The 26,591-nt window shown below is 39.6% G+C and overlaps 1 protein-coding gene across 1 annotated transcript in view; it reads right to left on the bottom strand.

Annotated features, from left to right (window-relative positions):
* SULF1 (sulfatase 1) overlaps positions 1-8,916 on the bottom strand; it is a 63,293-nt gene extending 54,377 nt beyond the window's left edge. Inside the window, exons 1-3 of the mRNA XM_010088193.1 lie at positions 8,753-8,916; positions 8,197-8,431; positions 2,547-2,786 (exon numbers count right to left, since the gene is read on the bottom strand). Coding sequence (XP_010086495.1) covers positions 2,547-2,786; positions 8,197-8,368 — 412 coding nt within the window. The 5' untranslated portion in view covers positions 8,369-8,431; positions 8,753-8,916. The remainder of the gene's footprint in view (positions 1-2,546; positions 2,787-8,196; positions 8,432-8,752) is intronic.
* Between the last annotated feature and the right edge of the window lie 17,675 nt (positions 8,917-26,591).

The following is a 26,591-nucleotide window of genomic DNA, read 5'->3' on the forward strand; positions in this document are numbered from 1 at the left end:
CTCCCCTCATAAGCAGTCTGCCCACATGTGATCAATTGCAGTACAGAGGGTTTAGTTAAGGCTGTGGCAGGTTTAGACAGTGGATGCTTTATAGATGTTGGAAACTATTTCGAGTGAATAGAAGTAAGGACATTACACAAACACTCCCCCACCCCCTGATTTCTACCAGCTTATATAACAATTTGATCCTATGCAAAAAATGAGTGTTAAATCCTCATCATTTCAAAGAGAGAACCAGGCTGGAGGTATTGCACATTGTCTCAATTGGACTGGGGCTCTCTGGACCAGTCCCTTATCAGAACTGCCACCAAATTGCGAGTGGTCTTGGGTCACTCACTTCTCTTTCTCTGCCTCAGATTCCCATTCCCCTGATTCCTCTCAAAACACTTACAAATGCACAGGGTAAATACTCATCTGCAATATCGGCACAGAGTCACAAACAGTCTATGTGGCATGTAGCCACTCTCTCTCATCAGTTCCCTCTTTTTTCACTCACAATTGTTCTTGAATCCCAGATATTCTTGTGTGATTGCAATTTCACTAAACTGTCTAGCTGTGAAATGTAGATTATTAGCTGGTTAGTGGATTTTTGATGACTTTTTAATGAGGAAACACTGTCCTTGAAAAACGTATTATAAGCTCTGTTGTTAATTAAGCTGCCAGTTCAAAAAATAATTGTGGGGTAATTAGAAGGTAGGCTCATCTTACAAGGAGTAAATGGATAAATTCTTTAGGGTCATATTATTATAGGGTCAAACAATGTACCTGGATTGGAATTGGACTTTCATACAAGTATTTTCATTTGTTTCCATTTCCTCTTTCTCCTTCCTGCCATTTGTTAAAACTAAACTACCCTGATAGTTTAATCTCTGCCTACCTTTGGAAAGAGATTTTTTTTTCCTTTTCCTTTTCTTTTAACCCCTTTTTCCTTTCCATTTAATAGGGCCAAGTCTGCATTTAGTAGACATCTCCACATGCCTTCATAATACAGGGCAGTGCAGAAGATATATCCAACACAGAGTGCTTACTCCCAGAAGAAGAGAGAGGGCTAGTGACAGAACTGTCTCGTTTACAGAGGGAGCATTTAGTTGTGCAAGCATTAGATTACAAATCAATAAGATACTAAATTTTTTAAGAACAGGAAAGCCAAGTCCCACATGAAGCAGCCATTGACTAGGAAGAAAGGATTTCTGAGACATAAGCATGAGACGAAGCTTATATTTTAGGGCAAATTCAGCACCTTTTCTAGCAGTGATGGCCAATTCTCTCTCCCCTCTTTTTCTCTTCCAAAGCCTTGATGCTGACCCTTACTCAGGTTTAGCAGCACTCTGTTCAGATGGCAACTTCACTGAAATCAGCTTAACAGAGACTGAAGTGCTGTTCAGCATATGTGTCAGGGCCAGCACCAGATCCAAAGAAGTTAAATATTTATCCATTTTTGCTTTTTACACAGGATGCAGAAGCTCTCCAGAGCTACAGATGCGGAGAGACAGAAGAAAAAAGAGCAAGATGTCTGTGTGGCAAAGAAAAGATGGCAAACAGGCAGATAAATTTGAGGCATTGGATATAGCAGCATTAAGAGAATTAGGACAAGCAGACAGCACGGAGACATTCGCCTGCTGTATGTTTTGAAAATGATTCATTCTTGTGCCTAAGCCGCTGATAGAGACAAATTTCTTTGCTGCCAATTACATTGTAAGGAACGCAGTTGGCACTGAGATCTGTGCCTCATTGGTCCTGTAAAGGGGAGTCTTTGTAGTCGAACGATGTTTCTGGACAAATTGCACCCTGATGACCTTGTACAACTCCTGTACCTTGTGAACAGGAAGTCAGGCTGGAGCCTAACGTGTCTACAGATTGAATATTAGGGGATAGGTGATGTAGAAATGAATCAGGTTTTACATCAAGCTGAAGCACAGATGAGAGGAATAAGAAGAGTTCTTTGTAGACAGGAAAGGGATCTCCTTACTACGGAAAACCACCAGGAATTTACAAGAAAACTACCAAATCTTATTGGTGCACATCAGAACAATCCTTCTTAAAGACATGTTTCTTTTCCTTTTCAGAAAATGCAAATGAAATATCGCGCCATGGTGAAGTTTAAATTATACCATTCACCTTGTTTCACTCCCATTGACAGGCACTTCACTCCTGTGAGGTCTTTGGCACCAGTGCTCAGCCTGGCCCTGACATCTTCTGCCATAACTGTTAGCAGCTGTCCACAAGCAGGCCATAACGCTGACCATAATCACGGCCGGAACTGCCAGTTCAGACCCACAATGCCACTAAAATGCACCTTTTTGCACTAGGTGTAACTGCCCAACAGCTTATTTCCCACCTGGGACATCCAAACGTGAAAATATGCTGCTCCATTACAAGCAAGTTTTTTTTACATGGCTGTTAGCTGGGGATTTGGACCAGAAGGCACTACTACCCTCCGTTTCCATAACAATAGTTGCTTCATTTTAGGCAGTGACATGAAACTCATTTCTGAATATCTGTCATCTTCACTTTAAACAAAGAACTGCTGTTGATTTGTCTCTTACCTGTTCTGTACCCAGTGTTATTGAGATACACGGCAAAGGTACGTGGCTCGTGAGTAGCCTGCCATGAGGGAGAAGAGCAGTTTTCATTGTTGGTATATATGTTGTGGTTGTGCACATACTTTCCAGTCAGCATGGAGGAACGCGATGGGCAACACATTGGAGTCGTTACAAATGCATTGATAAAAGAAGCCCCTCCATTCTCCATAATCCGTCTGGTCTTGTTCATCACTTGCAAGGACCCTGCAGTAAGAGGTATGGATCATCATCGTGCTGCAAAATCCAATTAGAACATATTGGCTGCTACTATGCTATTATAAGTTAAGTATCAGTGATTAGCTTGCTTTCGGACATCAGTCTGTATTACTACGTAGTGTAGGTTATTTTAGGAGGAAAGATAAGGTCTTTATTAGATAACCAAAAATATTTTTCAGGATTCCAGAAATATTAAGTTCTTTCTTCTCAGGCTTCTAAACAAAGTTAAAGCACAGGCTAACCTAGAAATACAATGTTAAAGTCTTAGAGCTGTTATCAAATTTATAGGTCAATACTTCTTCAAACGTGGCTGTAGGAAAACAGTATGTTACACAGACTACGTCATTAGTCAATGTGCCAGTAAAATATGTAAAATACTAAGATTACCAATGAACCTGTTACAATTATATTAATTTTATCATATAATCAGGCAGAGAGGAAGAGAGAGAGAGAGAGGAAGTAAAGGAGGGAGTAAGAGATGGGGGGAGGAGAGAGAATTCAGTAAAAATTTTTCTGATTGTAGAAAGACTGAGCAGCTCCTGATAGGATCTGTCAGTACTTGCTGACAGCTGTCCAACTTTGCTCTTTCTGTTATCCAGCAGAGCAGAGACTGAAAATTGAGGCTGAACTGTGGATACATCAGTATGGGTCCAGGAAAGAAGTTTGTGAATTGTAATACTTGCACAATTTTGGTGGTGAAGAGAAGTTTCTGGAATTCTAGTTTATGTTTCTTCTTTGGTTTTACAATTAATTTTGCACACTTGAGAGTTGCAGGTTTAAATTTAAATTCACTGAATCTACTGCTATGAGTTTTTCTTGGTGGTTTTGTTTGGGTCACTTGAAAATCAAACTTAAAAAAAAAGTTTTAAAACAATGGAAGAAGTGGCTGTAAAAGCACAAAACTACAAAGGAGGCTCAACTTTAGGTATAAGCAGTAAAATCTTACAAATTATCTTACTAGTTGAAGTTAAGCATGCTCTGTTTCGCTTTTGGGCTAAGAGTCCGTGCTGAATACAAAATATTTTTCATCAAAATTATTTGGTTAAAAAAAAGAAGAGGCAGTTAGCTGTTCAGCATTTCCTGGTGCAGTGCCAACATCTGTGTTTTTAAGGACACATTTAATACCCTGCATATAAGTCACCATCATTTTTGACTCTTTCACAGCCCTTCTTTTCTAAATGCAGAGCATCTGCATTCCTGAACTCAATACTACAAACCCCATGTATTTAGAGATATAAAGAAGTAAGAGAGTAACTGAGAGCTCCTTGAACACAAAAAGTCTCCATTTGTATGAGTGAGATCATTTCACTGAGTTGTTGAGTAAAAGTCAAATGAGAGATCATCCTCACTCTGCATGTCTTGGACCCAAGCTGGCTTTTTCTTTTTCTTTTTAGTTTTTGTTTTATTTTATTTTGCTTTTGTTATAGCTCTCTCATTTTTGAAATGTCACAGTTTATAACTGAGAGTTAAGCTGTGAAGTGCTTGTAGGTCCTCAGATGGAAAGTACTCTGTTCAGGTCCACTGATGTGCAGTAACAGCAGCAGAGCTGAGATGCACTTTCATGTCTCTATGCATAATAAATGAGTAGCTGTTAGGGCACTTCCTCATTCCTCTGCTTGGTCAGCCCTCTGCTCTTGCAAACCTGCTGTTTATGAGTAAGTTTTTCCTCCAGGTATGCACTTACTGACACTGATAATAGATTTAGCCCCCCTGGAAATTCTGAAACAGGCACTGCAAAGCAGGTGAGACTTCCTAATTTGGAAAACAAAACATAAGTAGGAGATAAAACTTGCTGATATAAGTTATAATCCTTTGCTGTCTCTAGCTCTCCTCACAGCTTGTGCTCTTTACCATCTGGCCCACAGTTTTCAGGGCAGACGTACTCAGGCGCTGCCTGACAGCAGGACACCCATGCTCTATGTGAGTGATTGGGGAGAACCTGAGGGGAAGCAGATAACTGGAAACAGCCACTTTGGACACAAAAGTTAGCAAGTTTTGTCAGGCAAGAAATTCAGTGTCACCTCTTAGTCTCTTCTCATGTATCAAGAAATATGTTTGCTAATCAAGGTTTCATAACAAGTTTTAAAGTTGCTGTGGATTTTCAACCAGGTGTACCACAGGTGGGCATCTCTACAAAGGCATGGCTAGAACCACCTTGTCTTTAAATCCGTTGTATGCAAGGCCCCAGGAAGGTGACAGACTTTTTCGGATCTCAGCACATATCCCCATTTTTTCAGCTTATGTTTTTTAGCACTTTAGTTCTAGTGAAGATGGAAAGCAAACCAGGCAAATTATGCCTGATGTGATGTATCCAGATGATGCTGTGATCTCTTCACCCAGTGCTGTGCTCAGTGGATAGTTTATATGGATTTCACTGGGTGGTGCATTAGGTTGTGAACAAAGGTACAGAAAAAAGTAATTTTCCAAATAGATTTTTCCCTCTTTTTTTTTTTTTTTTCTTTTTTTTTTTTTTTAAACATTTTTGCACTTCTCTGGCATCTCAAAGGCCTCTGTGTTAGAAATACCTGCCAATCTATTAATTAGTTTTGACACCTTTCTGACATTATGCAAGTTATTCTTTACAGTGAGGATTATAAGAGTGATTGGGGGGTCATGGTTTGAGGTACTGATGTGTGCAAGTGATAAGAGAATCTGGAAGGTGGGGGAAGAGACTAAAGAGGGAGCAAAAAGTTGTAAATACCTGTACTCATGTCTGAACAGAGTACAGACCTGACTGCAGTGGGAGCTGCGGCCACTGCCCTGAAGAGCAGCAGTAGTTATCTCCTGGGGGGCAGCAGTTCTGGGAGTTGGTGCTTTGCCTTGAGCGAGACGCCCATTTGCCTCAGTTATTTCTCGGCCCTCAGGATCTTAGCAGGGGAAAGAAAGTGCACAGAGGCACAATTCAACCAGTCATTCTCCAGCTTCTGGGCCCAACTATTTGCCGAGTTTCTTCAAGAGCTATGGGCCAGCCTGCTTCATGCTGCTTAAGTTGCCATCCACCAGTTGATCTGTAATATCCTTCCTCTGTGACACATTCCTCTCAACATTCCTCTCAACTCTGACTGGAGTTGTGGAGCAACTTGTGGGTTTTATCGGGTAAGTCGAATGAGACAGCAACTCTGATGAACTTTGCATTCAGAATGCAAAACTGAGAAGGATGGTGCAGATCAATAGGAAGATGTGCATACTCCTACACTTTGAGCACTACCTAAATGCTAGCTCCCTGCCTTTTGCAAATTTTGCTTTGGATATCATTTGCACTCAGGCAGCTGAATATTTTGGTTCAATGCACATATAAGTGCTCTGGAGACAAATCCTTCCTAACTGAAGTCTATAATGTATCCTATATGCTTCTATGTTCAAGCATTCATTTAGAACAGCTTTTAGAAATGTCTGTGCAGGGAGTACTATAGCAAATAATCCATATTGAGAGACTTTCAGTCTAGTGATTTTTGGATACCAATGCCTAAGCTTTATTCTGTTTGTGGCAGAAAATGTTATTTGTCTCTGACCTCTGGAAAACTTAAGATTTTTCTCAGGAATCACTGAAGGGCGAGGGGATAATTCACACATGGAAAACAGTATGGCTTTACTTTTCAAATAAGCAGAATGATTTATTAGCAGAAGTGTGAATGATGCAGTACAGTAAGTCTTGGGGCTGAATCCTGTTTCCTGTGAAATGATCTACAAAAAGGGAAAACCTGTGTCTTCATTCAATGCAGTGGGAATGCATACACATCCAGGCTATTGATCAACTGCTTGCTAATAGGAGCCAGAGCACTCTGCGAATATCCAGAGCGGCTTTCAAAGAAGGGAGCTCCACAATATGAACAAAGTGGCTTGCCACATCCTTCCTCCTCTTTCACCACTTGCAAACCCTCTTGCAAGACTGAAGACAGCAAGTTGGTAATGTTGTTTAGAGACGTGTCTGCTGACCTACCTTCCCCAGCACCCTGGAGAAAGTAGGCTTTTTCGGACCACAAAATGGAAGACATGACTTGACCCTTTTAACAAAATTTTCAGAATGACTCTATCAAAAAGAAATGCATTCCTATTGCAATAGCTGTATTTTAGGCCAAAAATAGTGCCAGAAACAGCCATTCATTATGCAGTACAGCTAAACAGAGCAGACATTTGAAAGAGTGAAAAATAAAAAAGGTAAGGTGGTCTCAGATCTAAAGGCCTGGTCTTGGAGTTCTGCTGCATAAAAGCACTACCTCTCAGTCATGAAATATAGTTTATTAATTATGTTCTCACAGCCCCGAAGGACTGTGTAAATTACTATTGCATCATGACAAATACTAAAATGCTATCAGCTAAAGAATTTCTTTTAGATCTAGACCACTTTCTGTCAATAATGTTCTGGGTAAAAGGATGTGATTTTAGAAAAAAATTAACTATTTTGTTATAAGTTTTCCAGAATTATGCATTTTGATTTTTCAATGTCATATGGCATTTTGTTTAGAAACTTACTATGCTTTTATTAAAAAGCATGTCTTTCATTAAAAAATACTAAGAATGCAAGATTTCATTTCAAATTGATTTGCCATTTTTTCACCTTTTGATCTTACCTCCCACTCCCAAAACTAAAATATTTGCTTGGGGGTAACCTAAAATGATCCTCTTTCTCTCCTTGATTTTTCGGTTTGGGCAACAAACCAAAAAAAATCAGTTATATGCATAACTACCATTAATATCTTTCTAACTTACTTAATGGAAAACATTCAAAGGCCTCCTGGAACATCATCCAAGTGTTTTAACTTTTTCCACCCTAAGAAAAATCTGTGAAAATCACTTCTGGCTGGTACGTCCAGGTTGTGCTCAGATATTTAGTTTACTTGTGAAAGCAAAACTATCCTATTTTTATACATATATCATAGTTTTAAAGCAGATGGATTTTAAACACCTTAATAATTCATAGAAATATTAAGCTTATGTCCTGAAACCAGACCAGTTTGTCTGTGTGCATAAACATGTCAGATGACATACATGCATGTGACAAATACGTGGAGAATATAGATACTCACCTATACAGCAGTGAGGGAAAGGTTAACTTCACAAAGCTCAAATTTTTAAATGTTACAGAAAGGCACAAAGTGCAAAAAGGCTTTTCCTGTAAGTTTTCTACATGTATGTCCTTGCATGTATTATTTAATCCTTTTATGGTACTGATTAAAGCCTTCCATGGCAGATTTTGATAAGCGTGTATTTCCTAAAGTCTGTAATTAAATGTGATGAATGCTATTAAATAATACATGTTAACTCATTTTTCAAACTTGTCTCACATTCAGATATTGTTCCTGGACCAGCACCTTCTCTGAATTTAAAGTACTTTCTGCTTGGCAGGAATTTCTGAAAGACATGTGACGAAATGAAGTAGCAAATAATTATTTCTCACCTAGCTCCACATCTTGATCATCTGTGAGTACAAGGATGATATTTGGTCTGATGTTTTTTCGCTCTTGTTGCACACGTCCTCTGAACCTCGGGGACTTGATGGTGGAACAGTGACTTGTTAGCAATTCAGTACTGAGTACCGCCAAGATGAGTGCAAACCAAGAAGACTTCATAGTAGTTCCAGTATTTCAATGAAGCGACTGATCTAGAAGTGCTTGAGCTCTTTTTTTCAAGACCTGTAAGAAGGAAAAGAAACTCTGCTCAAGCAATAAATAAACTCCCAGTCATATAGTGAAATGATGACACTTAAAGAAGTCAAGCCTGACACATACAATTTAACATGATTATAATCCATATTGTCGAATAAGGAAGAGCTGTACTCATTTTCTAAGAATAAACTCGGTCATTCTGCAACTACGCTTTCTCAAATAATTTTCACTTGAAGTCACGCCACTGCCTGCATTTTGTATAAGCATGACTTCTGGTATACTCCTCACAGTGCTCCTTTCCTACATCCTACGCTTCTTTTTATGCAGCTTGTTCCTTACATTCAGTACCTGGGTGCAGCAAAAAATTGCTGGGATGCAGACGTGTTCAGAACATCTGTAGGAGGAGCCCTGTAAGAAGGAGAAAGAAGAAGGCTTGTCAGTCAGAGACCTCAGTGCTGTGGCTGTGCTTCAAAGTCTTCAGAACTGTTTGTAACAGCTTCTTTCTCTGTCCTGAAAGAAAAGAGTAGAAAAAATTTGCATTCCTTCCAGCTTCCTTACTTAATTTAATACCATACCTATGCAGTAGTTAGATGGCACCTTGGCTGCTAAAGATAAAGGACATTTATCCTTTATCATGCCATCAAATGCAGGTGCTTTTCCAACAGTTACAGTCAGCCTGAGATTCTGAGAATAAGTGTTAATTCCAGCGTATGCCACCTGGCAAGCGATAAAACTATTTTAGGTTAACTCACCTGCATGAGCGACTAATCCCTTACAAAGCAGAAGGGAGACCATGGCTGTCATTTGCAATCTGCAATGGATCACTATGTGAAAAGTCATCTTCCCACTGACAAGAAAGCTCATATTAAGTGACAGTCCAGATGATCTTACCCAGCATTGTGAAAGAGCGTAACTGTCCCTCAATCAATCAACGACGGACCTGAGTGCCTCATCCATAATGCACAGTACCTCTGGCACAGCCTTGTTCTTGATACTCCGCTTCCAGGCTCGGCTCAGTATGTTATCAGAACCCCCTCTCCGTGCCTGTCAGTCAAACAGCCTTGCTTTTGTAAGACCTGATGCAAGCACAGAGGCTTGGCTTTGCTGCAGCAGATTTAAACCTGCAACTGAAAATGACTGATTGGCCTGGGGAGGAATGGGTAGCCACTTCCACTTTAACATTTTTGGCATTACTGACTGAAGCTCTGCAAAACCATCCTGTTACACAAGAGAAGGGAGGGGATATCTGGGGGCAAAAAGGAAGGGGGTGGGAAAGGAACCGCAGAGTCATGCGTGCTCCCTCCAGGGTATTGACCTGCCACATACATTCCTTCTGTTTTTTATTTTGGGACTATGGATAAAGCACAGTGACATTGGTCAATAAACCCACCCCCTCCAAAACCACCCGAGCCCAAGAACATTCAAGGGGTCTGTCCAAGGAGAAGCCTGCATGGGAACTGGGGTACACATTGTATAATTAGACTGGAACATAATTTGCAAGGAGATCTGTATACCTACGGCTGAGACTTCATATTCAGACATGCAACATTAACTACAAACAGATTAATAAACAGAAATAATTTAATGAGAGCAGCAGAAGACAAAAAGGGCCCCATCACTCACCTAAAAATGCGTTAATAGGAAGGTGCTCTAAATTTCAGGGGGAGAAGCCATAGGAGAGGGCGGGGATGGGACTTGATGCTGGACTGCTAGAAAAAGGAACGTGTTCTTGTTTTCACATACACCTTTTATTTTAAGCTTCACAAGCTAAACAGTTTCATGCTCCTCACTCTGGCAGGCTGTAATTATACCAGAAGAGTGTGAATATCTTTAAAAGGAAAATTCAAGTGTCTGTTGCAGAGAAATCCTGTCTTTCATTGTCTCTGCACCAACAAATAGTCCAGCCTCCAAGTAACATTAGGGCATGGCAAAGCCAATACAGGGGATTGGCATTTAATGTTAAACGTCATTTCGGTGATGACACACCATTCAGATAAGTAGACTTGAAGTCTGTAATTAGTCTGGACTGATTTTTAAAAATACTTAAATTTCCATCTATTTATTCTAAGTCACATAAAAGTGGACAAAAGCCCTGAAGACCAGGGTTACCGGAGAAGTCAGCCTTCTTCTGACAGACACTGGACACCATATGCTCTTGATGCAAAAGCGTAAATACAATATTTCTCTAAATGTCTGATCTTTAAATAGCAAAACTTTGACTCACCTCACAAAGCACGAAAGGCTACGTGAAGTGAGACTCAATGTTTAGTTTCTTACCTCAGTTGTACCATACAGCAAACTTTTTCAGACAATGTTGACCCAGAAAGCGCAGTCATTCTGACTGCGCTGAGCAAACATTGGCATCAACGTGTTTGAATAATCCCCTAGAGTACAGAACTGCAGGTTCCTGACAATTAAACCTCAGTGCTAATAAAATTTACACTAATCCAAATGCACATTAACAAGTATTCTTTATTTCACCCCCTTTGGTCTATATCAGCTAGTTTTTAAAAAATTCTTTTGCTTTAGCAAGTTAGGCAAGAGTTTTCTAGGAAAAAGAGAATGAAGAGTTTCTTTTCCAACTCTAATTTTTCCCCTTGATGGAAAAAGGAAAATATCAGGACTGATCTACATGTATAAAATCAATGATCCAACTTTCGTTGAATGGTTCTTGCACAAGAGCACAGCAATGGCACCTTTTGTTACTCAGTTTTGCATATGACAAATCTTTATTAAAAGGTGATATTTGACAACTTGTCCTTTTACAGCATGTTTCCCAGCTCTAGAAGGAAATGAAGTAAAGAAAACTGTCAAAATACAGGCTTGATAGGGAAGACAAAGCTGCAGTGTTTGTGTTGGACACTGGCTGGTAGTCTACAAGTGCCCCTACAGACACGGTAATTTGTCTTGAGAAGCTGATCAAAACAGGTGAAATTCTAAAACAGACCTTTTCAAATTCACACGGGGAAGCAAGCTTAAAATATTTTGTGCAGTGCTCAGAAATCAAGATGGTACTATAACAAGTAAACAAGTGCTGATCATAACTTCTATATATGCTATTTGGAAAATTAATATGATATTTTTCCTATAGAACACACCTAAGACAAATGAAACATAGTTAGTAAATAAACAAAACCAGAGAAATCCAAAGAAACTATTTTTCCTCATCTGGATGTAATTTTTTTTTTCAGTCATTCCTTTTTTTTTTTTTTTTTTTTTTTTTTTTCCAGAGGAGCACAAATTCCTAGTTTGTACTCACCTTTCATGCGATAAAATCTGAAAACCTGGATCTTTAGTTGGTTCTGTGCTGCTTGTATTATAACAGGCAATTCAAGGACTCGTTGGCATGGAGAATTAATTACCCGTGAAACTTGAATTACATTGGCAGGGCACTGCAAATAAGAGCTACAGTGCCACTTTTTGTGATGTGGAATGAAAACTAGGAGGACTTTATTTCTAGGTCTCTTAAAAGAATATCTTTCAGTGACCAGGAAGAAAAGCAAAAGGCAGAACTGTATCTTTTGAAACTAGTCATAAATTTTATATTCATTATGGCCAAGAAGTGTTTAAGATTTTTCAGTGCGTTGGCTGAAAGTGCTTAATTTGGAACACAACAAAAGACAGTCAGTTCTCAAAAAAGAGCATTTTCCCTTTGAAAATCCACTTTGTTTTCATGTCCACATTTTTTACTATGTTCACTTAAAGTGCCATTTTGTGTTGAATCAACAAAAATCTGTCCACAGTCACGCACTTTTTTTAAGAAACAGGGCACTGCATATCCACAACTATCCTCCAGTATCAGCTTTAAAGATAGAATCATAGAATCATAGAATGGTTTGAGTTGGAAGGGACCTTAAAGATCAGCCATTTCCAACCCTCCTGCCATGGGCAGGGACAGCTTCCACTAGACCAGGTTGCTCCGAGCCTCATCCAACCTGGCCTTGAACACAAGACGTATTGACTTCTTCATATTTAATATTCTAGAAATGTGGCTTCCACATATCCTTACACAGGGAATCTGGGTTAGATGAACAGATGTCTTGTTTGTAAATCGGAAATCAAATGCAGGGACAACGGGTTAGGATACTGGACATATGTCCATCCCAAATACCATGGGCTATGCAATTCCCCACACCAGTAATTCATAACAAAGTGGTAACAAAGGGCAGACAACTTTGTCTTCTCTGCACCAATGTGTTGGTGCTTTCTGTCAAGCGTGAACAGTGAGGACAACACATCATCCAAAATCATAGGCAAAGGCCTACTGTTCTAGTTGCCTTTCCTTAGAAACAAAAATGGATCAACTCTGGCCAATAAAGGAAGAAGCAGTAACAATAATAATGCTAGTAATAATGTGGGCTGTGATTGTGGAGCTTGGGAAACAGAATTCTGCTTTCTGTTCCCCTGATATTAGCAATAAATATGACCAGTGGATTGAGAATGTAAGGTAGCACAGGGATCCTATATCAAGAAACTCCCAATGTGGTAGCAATTTTGTGGTTAAGTGCTTTGTTCCTCATTACTGTCCAGTATCCTACTGATTATTTCTCTGTACTTAGGTTTCCTTGCCTCCAAAAACTGACATAGTTGCATATAATGAAGATATAATCCACAAATCAATGTTTTGCAACTTAGGACATTTTTGAGATTTGCTGACAAGTGCTAGGAACTTGGAAAAAATATATCAAAAGCACAGAAGAAGAAGCAGAAGGCCTAGTCATTGCAAGTGACAGGTTGCCTCATTTTCTTTATGCAAAAGATTATCTTGGATAATTTCTTCTTACAGGTTTCTCAGATAAATAAAAAGATAAAGCCTCTCAAATAAATAAAACCTCAGATATCAATCACCATAAAAAATGAGCTTTCCTTCCTCACCTTAAGCAGAGGAGCACTATCTTTCTATGTATTTTACCTCTGACCTGCTGGCTCGACAGTTTTAGCTTTGATGAACGTTTTTCACAGGAATATGACCCTAGTGTTCTGTTTCCTTAAAATCAGACTCTCCATAAGAAAAGTAGAAAGGCAAAGGACAATAAGAGTTCTCATCATTCATAGAAAGCAGAGTAAGGATTCTGCTATTGACAGTGTTTTGTAATTTCCAAGATGACCTTGCAGGTTGGTCACATTGATGGGAACCTGGTCAGCTCATTTCAAAAACCTGCCAGTCTGCCTGTAGTGCCAGAAACTGCTGTCATTGGAATAACGTTAACTGGAGGTGGCTTCACCTGCCAGTGCCCCTACAAAGGTCGGATTCAGTAGTTTATGCCTACCATTTTCAGTTCTCTGCTTTAAAGTGAAATGTGTCCACTTAGCAATGCTGCTGTACTCACAAACATTTTGCATACTTTCTCCAAGGTGAAAGGGAGTGAAAGGGGTTTTCTCAGCCACACACATACCGCTTCTGTGAATCTTTGATTGTACTCACGAACATTTTGCATACATGGAAACTCCAAGGTGAAAGGGAGTGAAAGGGGTTTTCTCAGCCACACACATACCGCTTCTGTGAATCTTTGATGTTTATGTCAAAGGGTGGATGGACTTCTCGGTCTCACAGAGTCTGAATCATAGCAGGTATGCGGTTAGAAACCCAACAAAATTAGTAATTTCATGATATTAGTAATTGCACAAAGATTGTGGAGACAGATTGAAACTATAATAAACGGTTAGGGAGATGAGATGCTCATCTGCACCAAAGCAACCTAGTGGTTCAGAAGTCTTAAATCTCTCCTTCAATCACATTGCCTTGACGACTAGAGGGTTGTGACACCCTGCAACAACAATAACAACTCTCAATTTCACTAATACAGTGAAGCACTTAAGTGGAAAAAGCTGTTGACAGATGACTGTTTTAGGTTTAGTAATGTTAATGCTCTTCTCACATCTTACACTTCTATCTTGTACTTAAAAGGCAAACACTGCAATCTCAGACTATCAGGCACGACCACGTAAATCTGCGGGTCAGTTTCCTGTGGGAATAACGAGCCTGCAGCCATGGGAAACACATTTACAGTACAGCAGAAGTCAGGAGAAAGCAAGACCTACCATTTCTTTTTAAAGGTTAATCCCTTAATCTTAGCTGTAAAGTACAGGATTTACAGAGAACACAAAGAATGTAGTTCCTATCTGGGCCTAATCTAATCATTACCTACTGGATTTCCAACACACTGTACTAATCAATCAGATATCTGCTCACCTTCCAAATGTGATCTGTGTATTATAATGATGTATCATCAGTGCCTCAGGCTAGATCAATTTAAAGTAATTATAATTTAAAGTAATTGCAGGCAGGGAGAATCATAACCTTATATTACATTTTTACATTGTAATTTCATGAACAGTTACAGACAGGAAAAGAAAAGGCCTGCAGTGACTTAAAAGTGTAATGCACACTTGCTAACCCATGCATATAACTTTGTACAGGTTAAGGGATATTCTTAGTCTGTAGAAGTTTCCAACACTTCATATGTCAGAGTAAAACAACAAACTCCAATAACACTTTAAAAATACATAACTCTAGAAGAAATGATCTGTCTCTGAGAAAAGGAAAATATGTCTTTGATTTTAATGCTGTTAATATAGTTGAGCAAAACATTAAAGAAAATTAAAAATAATAGTTTCATATTAACTTCAAATATGTGAAAATTTTAAAAGAAAATTCCCACATATTTTTCAGTAAGATTGCCTGCTGCTAAGTTACAAACTTCTAATAATATACAGTTACTTAAATTTATTTCTCACCATCTGATTTACTTTGTTTTAGAATTTCATATTTCAACACAGCCATGAAGTGCACTTGCCATACAAAAGAGCCTGCTATAATTGAGCCAGATGACGTGCCCCACAAGTAAAATCAGCCATTCATGAAAGCTGGTCACCAGAGGCCATTTCAAACAATGCACATTTCAAAGTAATCTAAAGTAATCCCTTTTCTCTGCTGATTTGGTTTCCAGGCAGTCTTAAGCACATGTGTGCAGCAAACAGGAGGCTTATTAAAACCTGATGTTATATTGGAAGTTATAATGCCACTGCCTTGTGACTGAATTCCGTGTCTGTTAGTCTTCAAAGAGAGGGAAAAAAATCAATTAAATTTATATGCTTATTAAACATGAGTGTCATGATACGTGCAGTTTATTAGCACTTGTTAAATAATTAAGGCTGAGAAAGATAATTAGATGTACTCTTAGCTCCAAATAGGCTTCTGATATCAGATGGTTTTTATCTTTAAAGAAAGTGACTTTCCAGCTACCAGGTAATATAATTGCTAAAAGACTCCAAGTATTTTTGAAATATAAAGAATAACCTTTGTGTATGAAGGAATTGAAGGTAATTTTAAAATTCCATTTGAAAACCACATGTCTTTGCTGTATCCCTGCTTACTTCAGCGGTGTGGGGCATTATGAAAACACACCATACAATAACACACTGATGATTCATTGATCCAGTATGTAGTCTTGAGTTCGGAGATCATATCACAGAGGTGAACAACGCAACACAGTTTGCAGATTTCTTTAAGTTCCTATTTAAGTTCAACAGCTTTAGAAACTATGCAAGAGCATACCTTTTCACATCTCCTTTGGATAGAGAACTCTTTCAATTTAAAAAGTGTCCTTCCTAGATATGTTTACTTCCCCTCAAAGCTTTGCAACTCTCTTTGAATAAGGGTTTTTATTTTTATTTGGTAAAGAGTTTGTTTTAATAAATAAATGGAAATTGTTAGCTTGAATATGAATACAGCATCTTAACAAAGAATATGTATGGATCTACATATACAGGAGAAGACAGAGAACATGCCCGTTTCCTCATGGTAATGTACGCACCTCCATCATCACAGGGAGAGGTTAAGGTAGTTGTGCTGTCATATGGGTGGGTGGTGTTGGGTGGAAGCTGAGCCTAATGCATGGCTGCTCTGGCTGCCCTCCTTGCTGATTGCACAGAGGAAGCAGCAGGAGCTCACAGGGACCAGAGGAGCCTTTGTAAGGACTGAAGTGTGAGGAACTGGCAGTATGAATCTATGTAAGTGTATGTATACAGACAGATAGAGCACCTGAACTCCTAGGAGAGGATCTCAGATGTACTTTTAGCTATAACACAGGTGGCTTGACTACTTGGAAACACCACAGGAATTTAGATAGGTGCCATTCCCTGGGTAACCAGGAGAGTCAGGCAGTTCCTGTAAGTGCTTTTGAAAAACTAGCTTTGTTATACTACAGTGCAGAAGATGAACTTACCTGTAGCATCAGTACTTTGTGTTCTTGCATGCATGCACAGTGAGCGTGCTTATGCGCACACAGATCCACTAGAGACTGCATACAGTGTCTGTTCACTTTCACTTCCAGGTCTGGAGATCAAGCCTAATAATTTCTTTTAATTTTTTTTTTTTTGAGTAAACCCATTATATTTAAATGAGTTTTACTCTCAATACATTCAAACTGAATTTAATAGGACTACCAAAATAGACTCAATGGATCAGGTCCTGAGTACCATTTTTAAAGCAAGATCTTCCTTAGTAGGTTGCTTCTCTTTGTCAAACAGCTTTTCCAGTCCTGGCACAGTACAGATTTTACCTTAACTGATACACATGTAAAAGCTCCTTGACAGACCAAGACATGTTTCTAAATAAGTTCCTCCCTGACAAACCTGTACTATAGACAAACCAGCCTACTAATAAAAGTAAACTGACTAAAAAAACTGACTGACAAAAAACCCAGGTGCTTTGTATCCTTTTCCATAAAGACTAGTCAACAAGGAAGTTGCACTGACTTGAGGCACTGACAAGAAGCACATCACCTCTGCTTTCAATCTTGCTTTCAATTTCCTTTTTAATCAGGAGGTCCACGGTGTTCCCCAAGCTGCATTACCTGGAGGTGCACAAGGTACGGCCCCAGCTCAGGAAAGCGGGGGACTTATGTCTGCTATCACAGTCATCTTTCCAGTCTGCACGCCTCCCGTCACCTAGCTGTCCCGCAGTCACCACTCAAGCACACACCTGTTTACCCTTGGGGAGGATTCCCGGTGTGACCTGCAGCTGACCCACCATGGGGAAACTCAGAAAGTCATCTCCACACGGCCATGTCCTACCAGGTGAAAAAAGTTTTGCACAGGAATGGTAGCAAATATGAGCAAGGAATACAACTTTGGGATTTTACTGTCAAATCAGATGTGCAAGTCCTTACTTAGACCCTCATACACGTGTTCTGCTGTGCAAAATAAATGTCTGCTGGATTCAACAGGACTGCTCAGCTCCTTAAAACAACCTCTTGCAGGCTCTTCAATACATCCCTGGTGCAAGGATGCTTTAAGATTCTTGCTGAATCACTGGCACATGAGGAAAGGTCAAAATGTACAAAGCATCTGGATACTGAATTTCACCTGAAAATTAGTATTTCTCTCAAAAAAGCCTGAAATTAGAGTCACACTTGCCACTTCAAAGACAGAATATACCATGCACATCTTATCTGTCCGAGGAATACCAATTCTCTCAGGCTGAATTCTGGAAATCTGTTCTCAAAGAGATGTTCGAAAATAATCTTCAGTCTGAGATCTAAGAGACTCAAGAATGACTTGTTGAAATTATTCTGTGAATAAATTTACCTCAGAAAACATTTTGAAAGGGTAGCATATATAAATGCACCTTCACTTTCCAAGTGAAAATGCCTGTGGAAAGACTTTCGTCATCTTTCAAGTGCACATACAGGTACTTTCAATTTCACAGTCCTAGCTTCTGTAGATGAGAGAGCAGTTTTAAAGCATAGAAGCTGAGGCTGAACATATTCAAGCACACATATTTTTATCTCCAATGCACTTCTTATTAAGAAAAGTTCCTATTTAACAATGAAGAGACATTATATTATCTTTATAAATCATATGTATAACTTGTATCTTTACAGCCAGTTAATTGTAAGCCTGCTCATGGGCCAAGATTCTACTAAGATGCCTGACGCAGCACATACTGAATTTTTTTCTCTAACAGTGATGGAGCAGTCAACCTTATGTCCCAGCATCTGACTGAGCATTATGCCACAGAGAGGGAAGAAAGGAAAGGACATTGGTAATCATTAGATAGAAGCTTCTGAATAACACAGAATGGATTAGCAATGAGAAGGACCAGGATGCATCAGAAATCACTCCCAGATAACAGAGAGGAGATAGAAAGGCAAAGGATAGAACTGTAGTGCTTTTCTTCATTTTGTGTAGGACGGAATTTGAAAGGCATACCAGTTTGCAGTGATTATTGTGGGGAAACCATCACTGGTTGCTTTACTGGATGTTTTTTTCCTAAATGTAGATGAAATGTTCTTATATGAAAGGTGTCTCACAAACTGCATCAATGACCCAATTCAGGAATGCTTAAACCAACATATAGAGAGAATCCACTTCTTTGTCCTTAGCAGGCTCAGCTGTGAGGTCAGACCAGGCTGCTCAGGGCTTTACCAAGTCAGGCCTTGAAAACCCCCAAGGATGGACACTGCCCAAATGTTCTGGGGCCCTGTTCCACTGCTTGACTGTCCTGAGGGTGAAATTTGTTTTTCCTTATATCCAGTATGAATCTCTTTTGTTCCAATTTATGTCCACTGGCTCTTGTCCTCCTGCCATGCACGGGTGTCAAAAATGGGGCTCCATCTTCTCAGTGACCTTCCTGTAAGCTCTGGGGGGCTGCTGTTAGATTGAAGCTGTCTCTGTTCCATGCTGAACAAACCAGCTTCCACAGCCTCTTCACACAGGCCAAGGGCTCCAGCCCCAACCATCTTGATGGCCCTCTGCTGAAATCACTCCAGTTCATTGACGTCTTTCCCATATGTGGGACCCAGAACTGTTAGATGCTAACAAGTGCTGAGTCAAATACATTTTAATATTGATCTAAAGAGGTATTACTATTGTCTAAAGAGAGGGAAGTGAGCTGAACTAAGTGAAATAAAAATGTCACACAATATGCTTCACTTGTAAAGTGAATGAATCAGTGAAGATTTTAAAATAGCTGGATTGACTGAAAACATGATTTTTCTATTTCTGATTATTTCTGAACTTTTTGTGTTATTCTCAGGACCAAAAATGAATAGTGCCATTAAAAAAAGCTGGGTTTGCTATAGTTACAGGTTAGCCAAAGCCCTTTGAACTGGGGAGAAGTCTTCCAATTATTTCAGTGGTCATTGGTTCATCAGAAATGAAAACTGGTTTAGACATAATTTTGGTTTTGTTTTTTGTTGGTTTTTTTTTTGTAATAAAAGAGAGTGATTAAAGCAGTCAGGATTTGGAAAAGAGGTGAAACTTTATATATGAGAAAAGAGAGATCTGAAATCCCCTCTGTCCCAGGCCCCATGTAAATGTAAAGAGCACAACTGGCATGAAACAAATGATTTGACTGGTTTCTGATGAGCTGGGTGGTGTAAATGTTTCACACTAACCACACTGCATGCTCATAATATAGGAGCTAATTCATCTGCCATGAATACATTCCTGTGTACGTTGTCCTTTAAAATAAACAAGCAAAAATGAGCAATTTATCAGGAGTTAAACGAATATTTCTCCAGAGGGACCTCTTCTGTCCCATATGGCTGATTTTAAAGTCTAAATGCAGACAGTTTAAATGCTACATCCTCAGTCTCACTATGTGAAACAGTTATTCCTTTAAAATATGGAATTTTAAATTTTTAGCGCTGTCAACAAGTTCCAATTGTTCCTGAAAGTACCATTCAGGCTGCTTGTTAGTTTCTCAGAAGACTGCAAAACTCTAAACACAGAACTACAGACAGTGACTAATGATAATTTTCCAAAGCCTCTATTTACAATGGCATTGCATTTGTAAAATATGTTTATTTCTAGATTTAATTTAAGAATTTTGATGGAAATTTTATGACCACAAAAAAAGCAGTTTTATAGGAAAAGTCTCCTGGAAACAAAGGCTAAACATGACCAGCCCTGCATGTTTTAAATTTTACAAATCTTTTTTATTTCTTAATGCCTTAAAATCTATTAAAAAACAGTTTATTGTTGGAGAAATCATTATGATCTATTAACATTATAATGATTAACATATTTCCTAAAGTTTTTCTATAGTAGGAATGAAGTTATTAACTCACATTTTTTTTTTCCCACAGAATCTTCCCCATAGTAAAGGTTACTCTTGTAGGCAGCTCTAATCATTAGCTCTTAGTAACAGATAATCTTTGAGACTGAGAGTCACAGGTTTCTTAGACTAACACAGCCTCCAGATAACTTCCTTCCAAAATTAGAGGTGCTTTCCATGTCTTACGGTGATGAGCAAACACCTCTTGGGCAGAAGATTCTGAAAAAATCTACAAGGAGATACATGGCATAATCTCCCTATTTTTCTGCCCAAACACTTTCCTTTGTGAACAGCAAAGTGTTCCAACACTGAACGCTACCATAGAAAAACTTCCAGACTGAAAATGCTCTGTTATTCGTATATAGTGTCCTGATGCATATCTGGAAATTGTAACTTGCACCTAAAGAAAAGCATGAAACTGGAAAAACCACTTACTGTAGTGGTGGTGTTAAACAGAGGTGGTGCAAAAGACTTCCAAGCTACAGAAAGGAGGATATCCTGGAAATAAAACACTTTCCTATCTGTTCTTTTATTTGATTTTATAATGGGCTTTTATAAAATTCCCAATTGTCCTTAGCATCTCCTTTAAAAGCAGATTAGTTTCAAGCAGGTGATGTGCCCTAAACCCCCTCCCTAGACCTGCAGGACAGGGATCACAGCGCCCATATAGCACACAGCATAATCCATTGCTCAGTCGCCTGCTCAGGGTACCCCACCTTCTTGTTTTCCCATTTTAGTGAAAGCACCTAGAAACTTACCTCTTTCCTACCTGGTAAAGTATGTTTAGATTGTAGACATGTTAAAATATGGACAAAAATATACCAAACATTTCAGGGTATAAAGAAGGATAAAAGATCTGAAATGAAAATGCATTATGCTGAAGTACTCTATGGCTCCAGATTATGTTTCCATTATCTCCTACACTTAAAACTCTGTTGACCCCTGGTCAGAGGCATTTATCTTAACATTGCACCTATTTGTAAAAAACTCTTACACATTTCTTTGCATTTCCTCTCCCAGAACTAGGACTTTATTACAATATTGAGTCACATATTCAGCTTTTCGCAGGATAGAGCTAGGAAAGGGACATAGCAAAATGTCTGAGTGTTGGCATGTGTTTGTCTCATAGTTTTAAGGCCACCTTAAGGCCACCCAGCAACTAAGCACCACACATCCTCTCACTCTCTCCTCCACTCTAGTGGGATGGGGAGGAGAATCAGGAGAACAAAAGGTAAAAAACCTGGTGGGTTGAGGCAAGGACAGGGACAGTTCACTCACCACTTATGGTCACAGGTAAGAAACAGACTCAACTGGGAAAAAACACAAAAACCATTTCATTTGTTAGCAGTCAAAACCAGAATAAGACAATGAGAAAGAGAACTACATCTTAAAAAAGGAACCTCTCCCTTACCCCTCCCTTCTTCCTGGGCCCAAAGGCTTTGTTCCTGGTTTCTCTACCTTCTCCCCACAGGTGGTGCAGGGGGACAGGGAATGGGGGTTGTGGTCAGTCCATAGTCCATCCTGTGTTGTCTCTGCTGCTCCTTCCTCCTCAGGGGAGGGCTCCTCACAGTCTTCCCTGCTCCAGCGTGGGGTCCCTCTCACAGGAGAGTCCTTCACAAACTACTCCAATGTGAGTCCTTCCCACAGGCTGCAGCTCTCCACTAACTGCTCTGGCATAGGTCCCTTCCACAGAGTCACAGCCTCCTTCAGGCACAGCCACCTCCTTCAGCGTGGGGTCCTCCACAGGCTACATACAGGGTAGTATCTGCTCCACTGTTAAATCTCCATGAGCTATAGGGAAGCTCGGCTCAAGTTCCACAAACTGTATGGGGACAAGGTGCCCCTCCATGGTCTTCATCACAGGCTGCAGGGGAATCTCTGCTCCAGCACCTCCTCCCTCTCCTTTCTCTTCACTGACCTTCATGTCTGCATAGTTGTCTCTCACTGTGCCCCCTCTTACATATATCATTCACAGAGGTGCTGATGGGCTCAGCCTTGGCCAGAGGTGGGTCTGGCTTGGAGCTGGGGGAACTTCCATCACTTTCTCACAGGGGACACCTCTGTAGTCCCCTCTCCTGCTACCAAAACACTCGGAGCTGGGGGAACCTTTAGCAGTTACTTACAGGCGCCATCGGTCCCTCCCTCACTACCAAAAAACCTACCACACAAAACCACAAAAGTTTCCTACATTTACTAATGTAATTTTTACATATCTGCAAATGAAATCCTTCTGTGTCTCACGTAACACCTATAACCATATTTTCAGGCCACAGCATGGGCCCTGTGGGCTGTGGCCGTGAGCGGCAGGGCAGGGCCTGCCAACCTGTTCTGTCCCACCCCCCAAACCATGATCAGGGCACCAGAGCCAGGGCACCGGGGCAGCCCCAGCCCCAGGCGTCAGGCACCTCCCTGGGGGGGCCAGGCTGGGACATGGGCACACGGGTGGGCTGGGGGTCCTGGGCTGTAGGCAGGGAGGTGAAGGCCCCAGGGGGTGGGCAAGGGCAGGCAGTGCCAGCAGTGCCTCATTGGCCGTGACACTCCCAGACAGCAACAGCGTCAGTTGCAAATGACTGAAAAAGTATCTATCCAGCTGAACGAGAATGAAAACCCATTATCTATAACTGCAGAAATGTTGCCCTAAAGTAGCAACGGACAAGTACATTTCACCAGGAAATTGTTACAGCTAAATCTACAGAACAGGCTATTCTGTAGGGAAGGGTGTAAACAACAAGAACAAACAAACAAAAATTGCAGTACAGTGGGATGGAGCATGTCACAAATCATCACCTTTACTAGTATGATAAAGAGGGGCCTATTTACTATAAATTATCCTATCTTTTATGGTTTAACATTCAGTTCAGCAGTGTATACAAAATATATGTCAACTGTTAATAGCCAAATGATACAGGTTTTAGCTTACAGGTGAAGACACAGGGGGAAGGCAATTTTAGGAAGCAAATAACCGTAACCAAGTAGCAAAGAGCTTTTGCTAATCCATTTTCTTTTTAGCGTGAAATTGCTTAAAACCAAGGCAGCTGATTGACTAGTGTGAATCATGTGCATCTCTTAGACAGTGTGATGAACGTCACACGTTAGCATATAATACCTGCCTAAGGCTTATGGCTGAAAAACTACTCCTTATGCCATATGTTATGAAAATAAAGAATGGGACTTTTGGACAAATTTTTAATGTGTCATTCTCTGTAAACGATATGTTGGATGTAACGCTTTCAGTATTTTTGCATGTTTTCTTACATAACATTTCATTTAAGTTTCTTGATTGACTGTGCAAAGAATTAAATAATTGATTTTCACTGGTATCAATGAAATAGCATTGAAACTAAAACACAGAAGGATCAGCTCGATTATTCTGAGTCCAGGCTAAGCTTTCTGCTTGCTCCCAGACTTGAGGCTCAGATGGAATACCTTAACTCGTCAATCTGAAAATAAATTTCAGTACAATTTCATGTTGTAGAAAGAAAAACAAACAAACAAAACTACTGGAAGTATTTTGTTTTCATTGCAGCGTGAAATTAAAAAATCTGAATCCTGGAAAGCTGAACTGTTATCCTCTGGCCAGCATTATCTTTAATGAAAGACATAGTGCAGATCATACATCCCTATGATATTAAATGACAACAGTCCAAAGTACAAGGCCTCCCTTAAAACACGGTAATATTACTACTGAGGATGCTATGCCAGAAGAACTTTTCAAAACTAACAGCATTCTGCAATTTATTATGTGTGATGACATGTCAAGCTAGACTGGACCATGAGCTTCGATCCTTAATGATCATCCAGGTAAGCCTCCTCAAAGATATATTCCTAACTTGTTTCCATTCATCATCCTTGCATTTGAGCTTACACTAATTCATCTCTTTACTTGTAAACTGATCATACACTATTCAGATACTATTAAGGGAACCGATAAGCCAACAGTGCCATATTTGGGTTGATGTTCAAAGTAAAACCGTGGTTTCACTTACTGCTCTATACTGTAGGAATATAAGACACACTGTGTTTCTTAAGTAATGTACGGTGAGTGTTACCTTAGACGCTAAGGGTAATGGCAAAGATTTACTGATATTTACTTATTTATTAATACAAAATTTTCAGATTGGTTCACGATACAGTATTCATCTGTGTTATGGTTCTTTGCCATATATAAATACTCAACTGTCAGACATTCTACATTTAAATACTCCTCAACACCATGCCTTTTCTCTCTTTGAAGACAGGGGCCATTTAAATTGCATAATCTGCAGGGCATTCAGACTTGGGTAACAACACCAACGGGTACTAAAATATGACATATTGACTGCTGTTGCGTTGTGGACTATTGTGGCAGACGCATCATCTGTTAACTGGGCAAATGCAGTACATCCTGAACAACCCTAAGTTAGCACAGTTGTGCCAGCAGATGAATTTGCTGATCCCATGGGATCATGGTCAACGGTAATTGTTATTATCCTGATACTTTATTCACAGGTCCCTAGACTACAGACTCTCACAGAAAAAAAAGTCCTCACAACATGCTTGTGCCTCAAGAAACAGCACTTGCTGGCATTTGAAGGATTTAACAGTAGTCACCCTCTGTCAATGTTCTGATTCTTAACTGGCACAGGCCAGACACAGGTAAGACGTTTTCTTCTCTCCACCATTACTAGAATTGTTTTTGCGTCTAACGATATCAACTGGCATCTGAACCTAATTTATGCTCAAGCATAAAGCAGCAGAAAAGGAGCTTAAAACGATTCTCAGCATAAAGGCAAGCTTCCTTAGCAGAAAGGAAGCCATATTGTAGATGGGTAAGCCAAGATGGGAGGAACCAGGAATTACTATTCTAGTGAGAAAAGATTGTTAAGTGTCATTTTCCCGAGTCTTTTCTATGCATGTAACATTCAGTAAAAGGAAACTTCTATGATCTAGTAGTCAAAGTTTTCTCTACTTCCACAGCCAACTATTACTGCTGTTGTCAGCTGTGCTGACAATGAAGTATCTCCCTATCGCTTTTGGGAATTATTCTGTATCTTGCAATAACCAGGGGTTATGATTAAAATATTATTCTTATTGACTGGCCTTCTAGGAAAGGATGTTGCCAGCCATTAATAAACATGTAGCCTCCTTTATTTAGAAATGTTTTCTGAATTCTGCAGTTTTTTTCTGATCCTCAATGGTTATGCATTCAGTGAATATTTCCTCACTTTTCCCTTCCTCCGAGAAAATCACATAATGTAAACCCATCAAAGCTGTTGGCTATAAGGAATTAGCAAGTGATCACCCTGTGGAGGGTCACTCAGTCTACAAATACTACTAAGGCGGCAATAAGTATGAGATATTCCTCAATGTGTAATTGCTTACTACTCATCTCAGCAGGTTTTTCTTTACTTAATCATCAGCAAAATAACCCATGTAAATCACAAAATAGTCTAGTTGTTTGATCATTCCGTTTCTTTGTGTTAGCCCTTTGATATTTAACCTCCCATTTCAGTCAGCTTTACAAGGATGTTTTCCAGAGAAACAGTATGTCTCATTTGATGCTATATTAACCATCTGAAGAAAACATGTATGTTGCTAGGTTGGCAGTAAGTGTATGCATATGAAAGTAGGTCCAGTTGTGGGCCACAATGAGTTCCTTCTGCAACAGACCAAGAGCCCTTCATCTTTATTGATCTAGGGAGCAGGTCAGATATGATGCCTTTTATAACAAAGACATTTCTTGAATACAAAAATGCCTTTGCAGTCACACCAGCTAATCAGTCTGAAAATCTCAATTTTATTTGGCTTTAAAATACTTTAAGATAACAGCACAATACGGCTTGACATGCTAGAAGAAAGGCTAATCTTAATCTTTTCCAAGCCATGACAGACATGCAAATTAACATCTAACTGAAGATCGTAAGCCTTTTGGCAGACTCTTAGGTATCTTTTCACCTACTAACTACAGCAGACTCTTAAGTATCTTTTCACCTACTAACTAAAGCAACAACTAACTCCAGAAGAAAGTAGCTTCACCAGGTAAATAAAACACTTGTGTATCTATTTAAAAAAAAAAAAAAAAGGCTTTGCAGTAAGCAATGGGCTATGCTGTGCCTGCTTTGCCCTGCAAACATTTTTCTTTTT

Source organism: Pterocles gutturalis, unplaced genomic scaffold (assembly GCF_000699245.1).
Source record: "Pterocles gutturalis isolate BGI_N339 unplaced genomic scaffold, ASM69924v1 scaffold4382, whole genome shotgun sequence".
Taxonomy (NCBI): Eukaryota; Metazoa; Chordata; class Aves; order Pterocliformes; family Pteroclidae; genus Pterocles; species Pterocles gutturalis.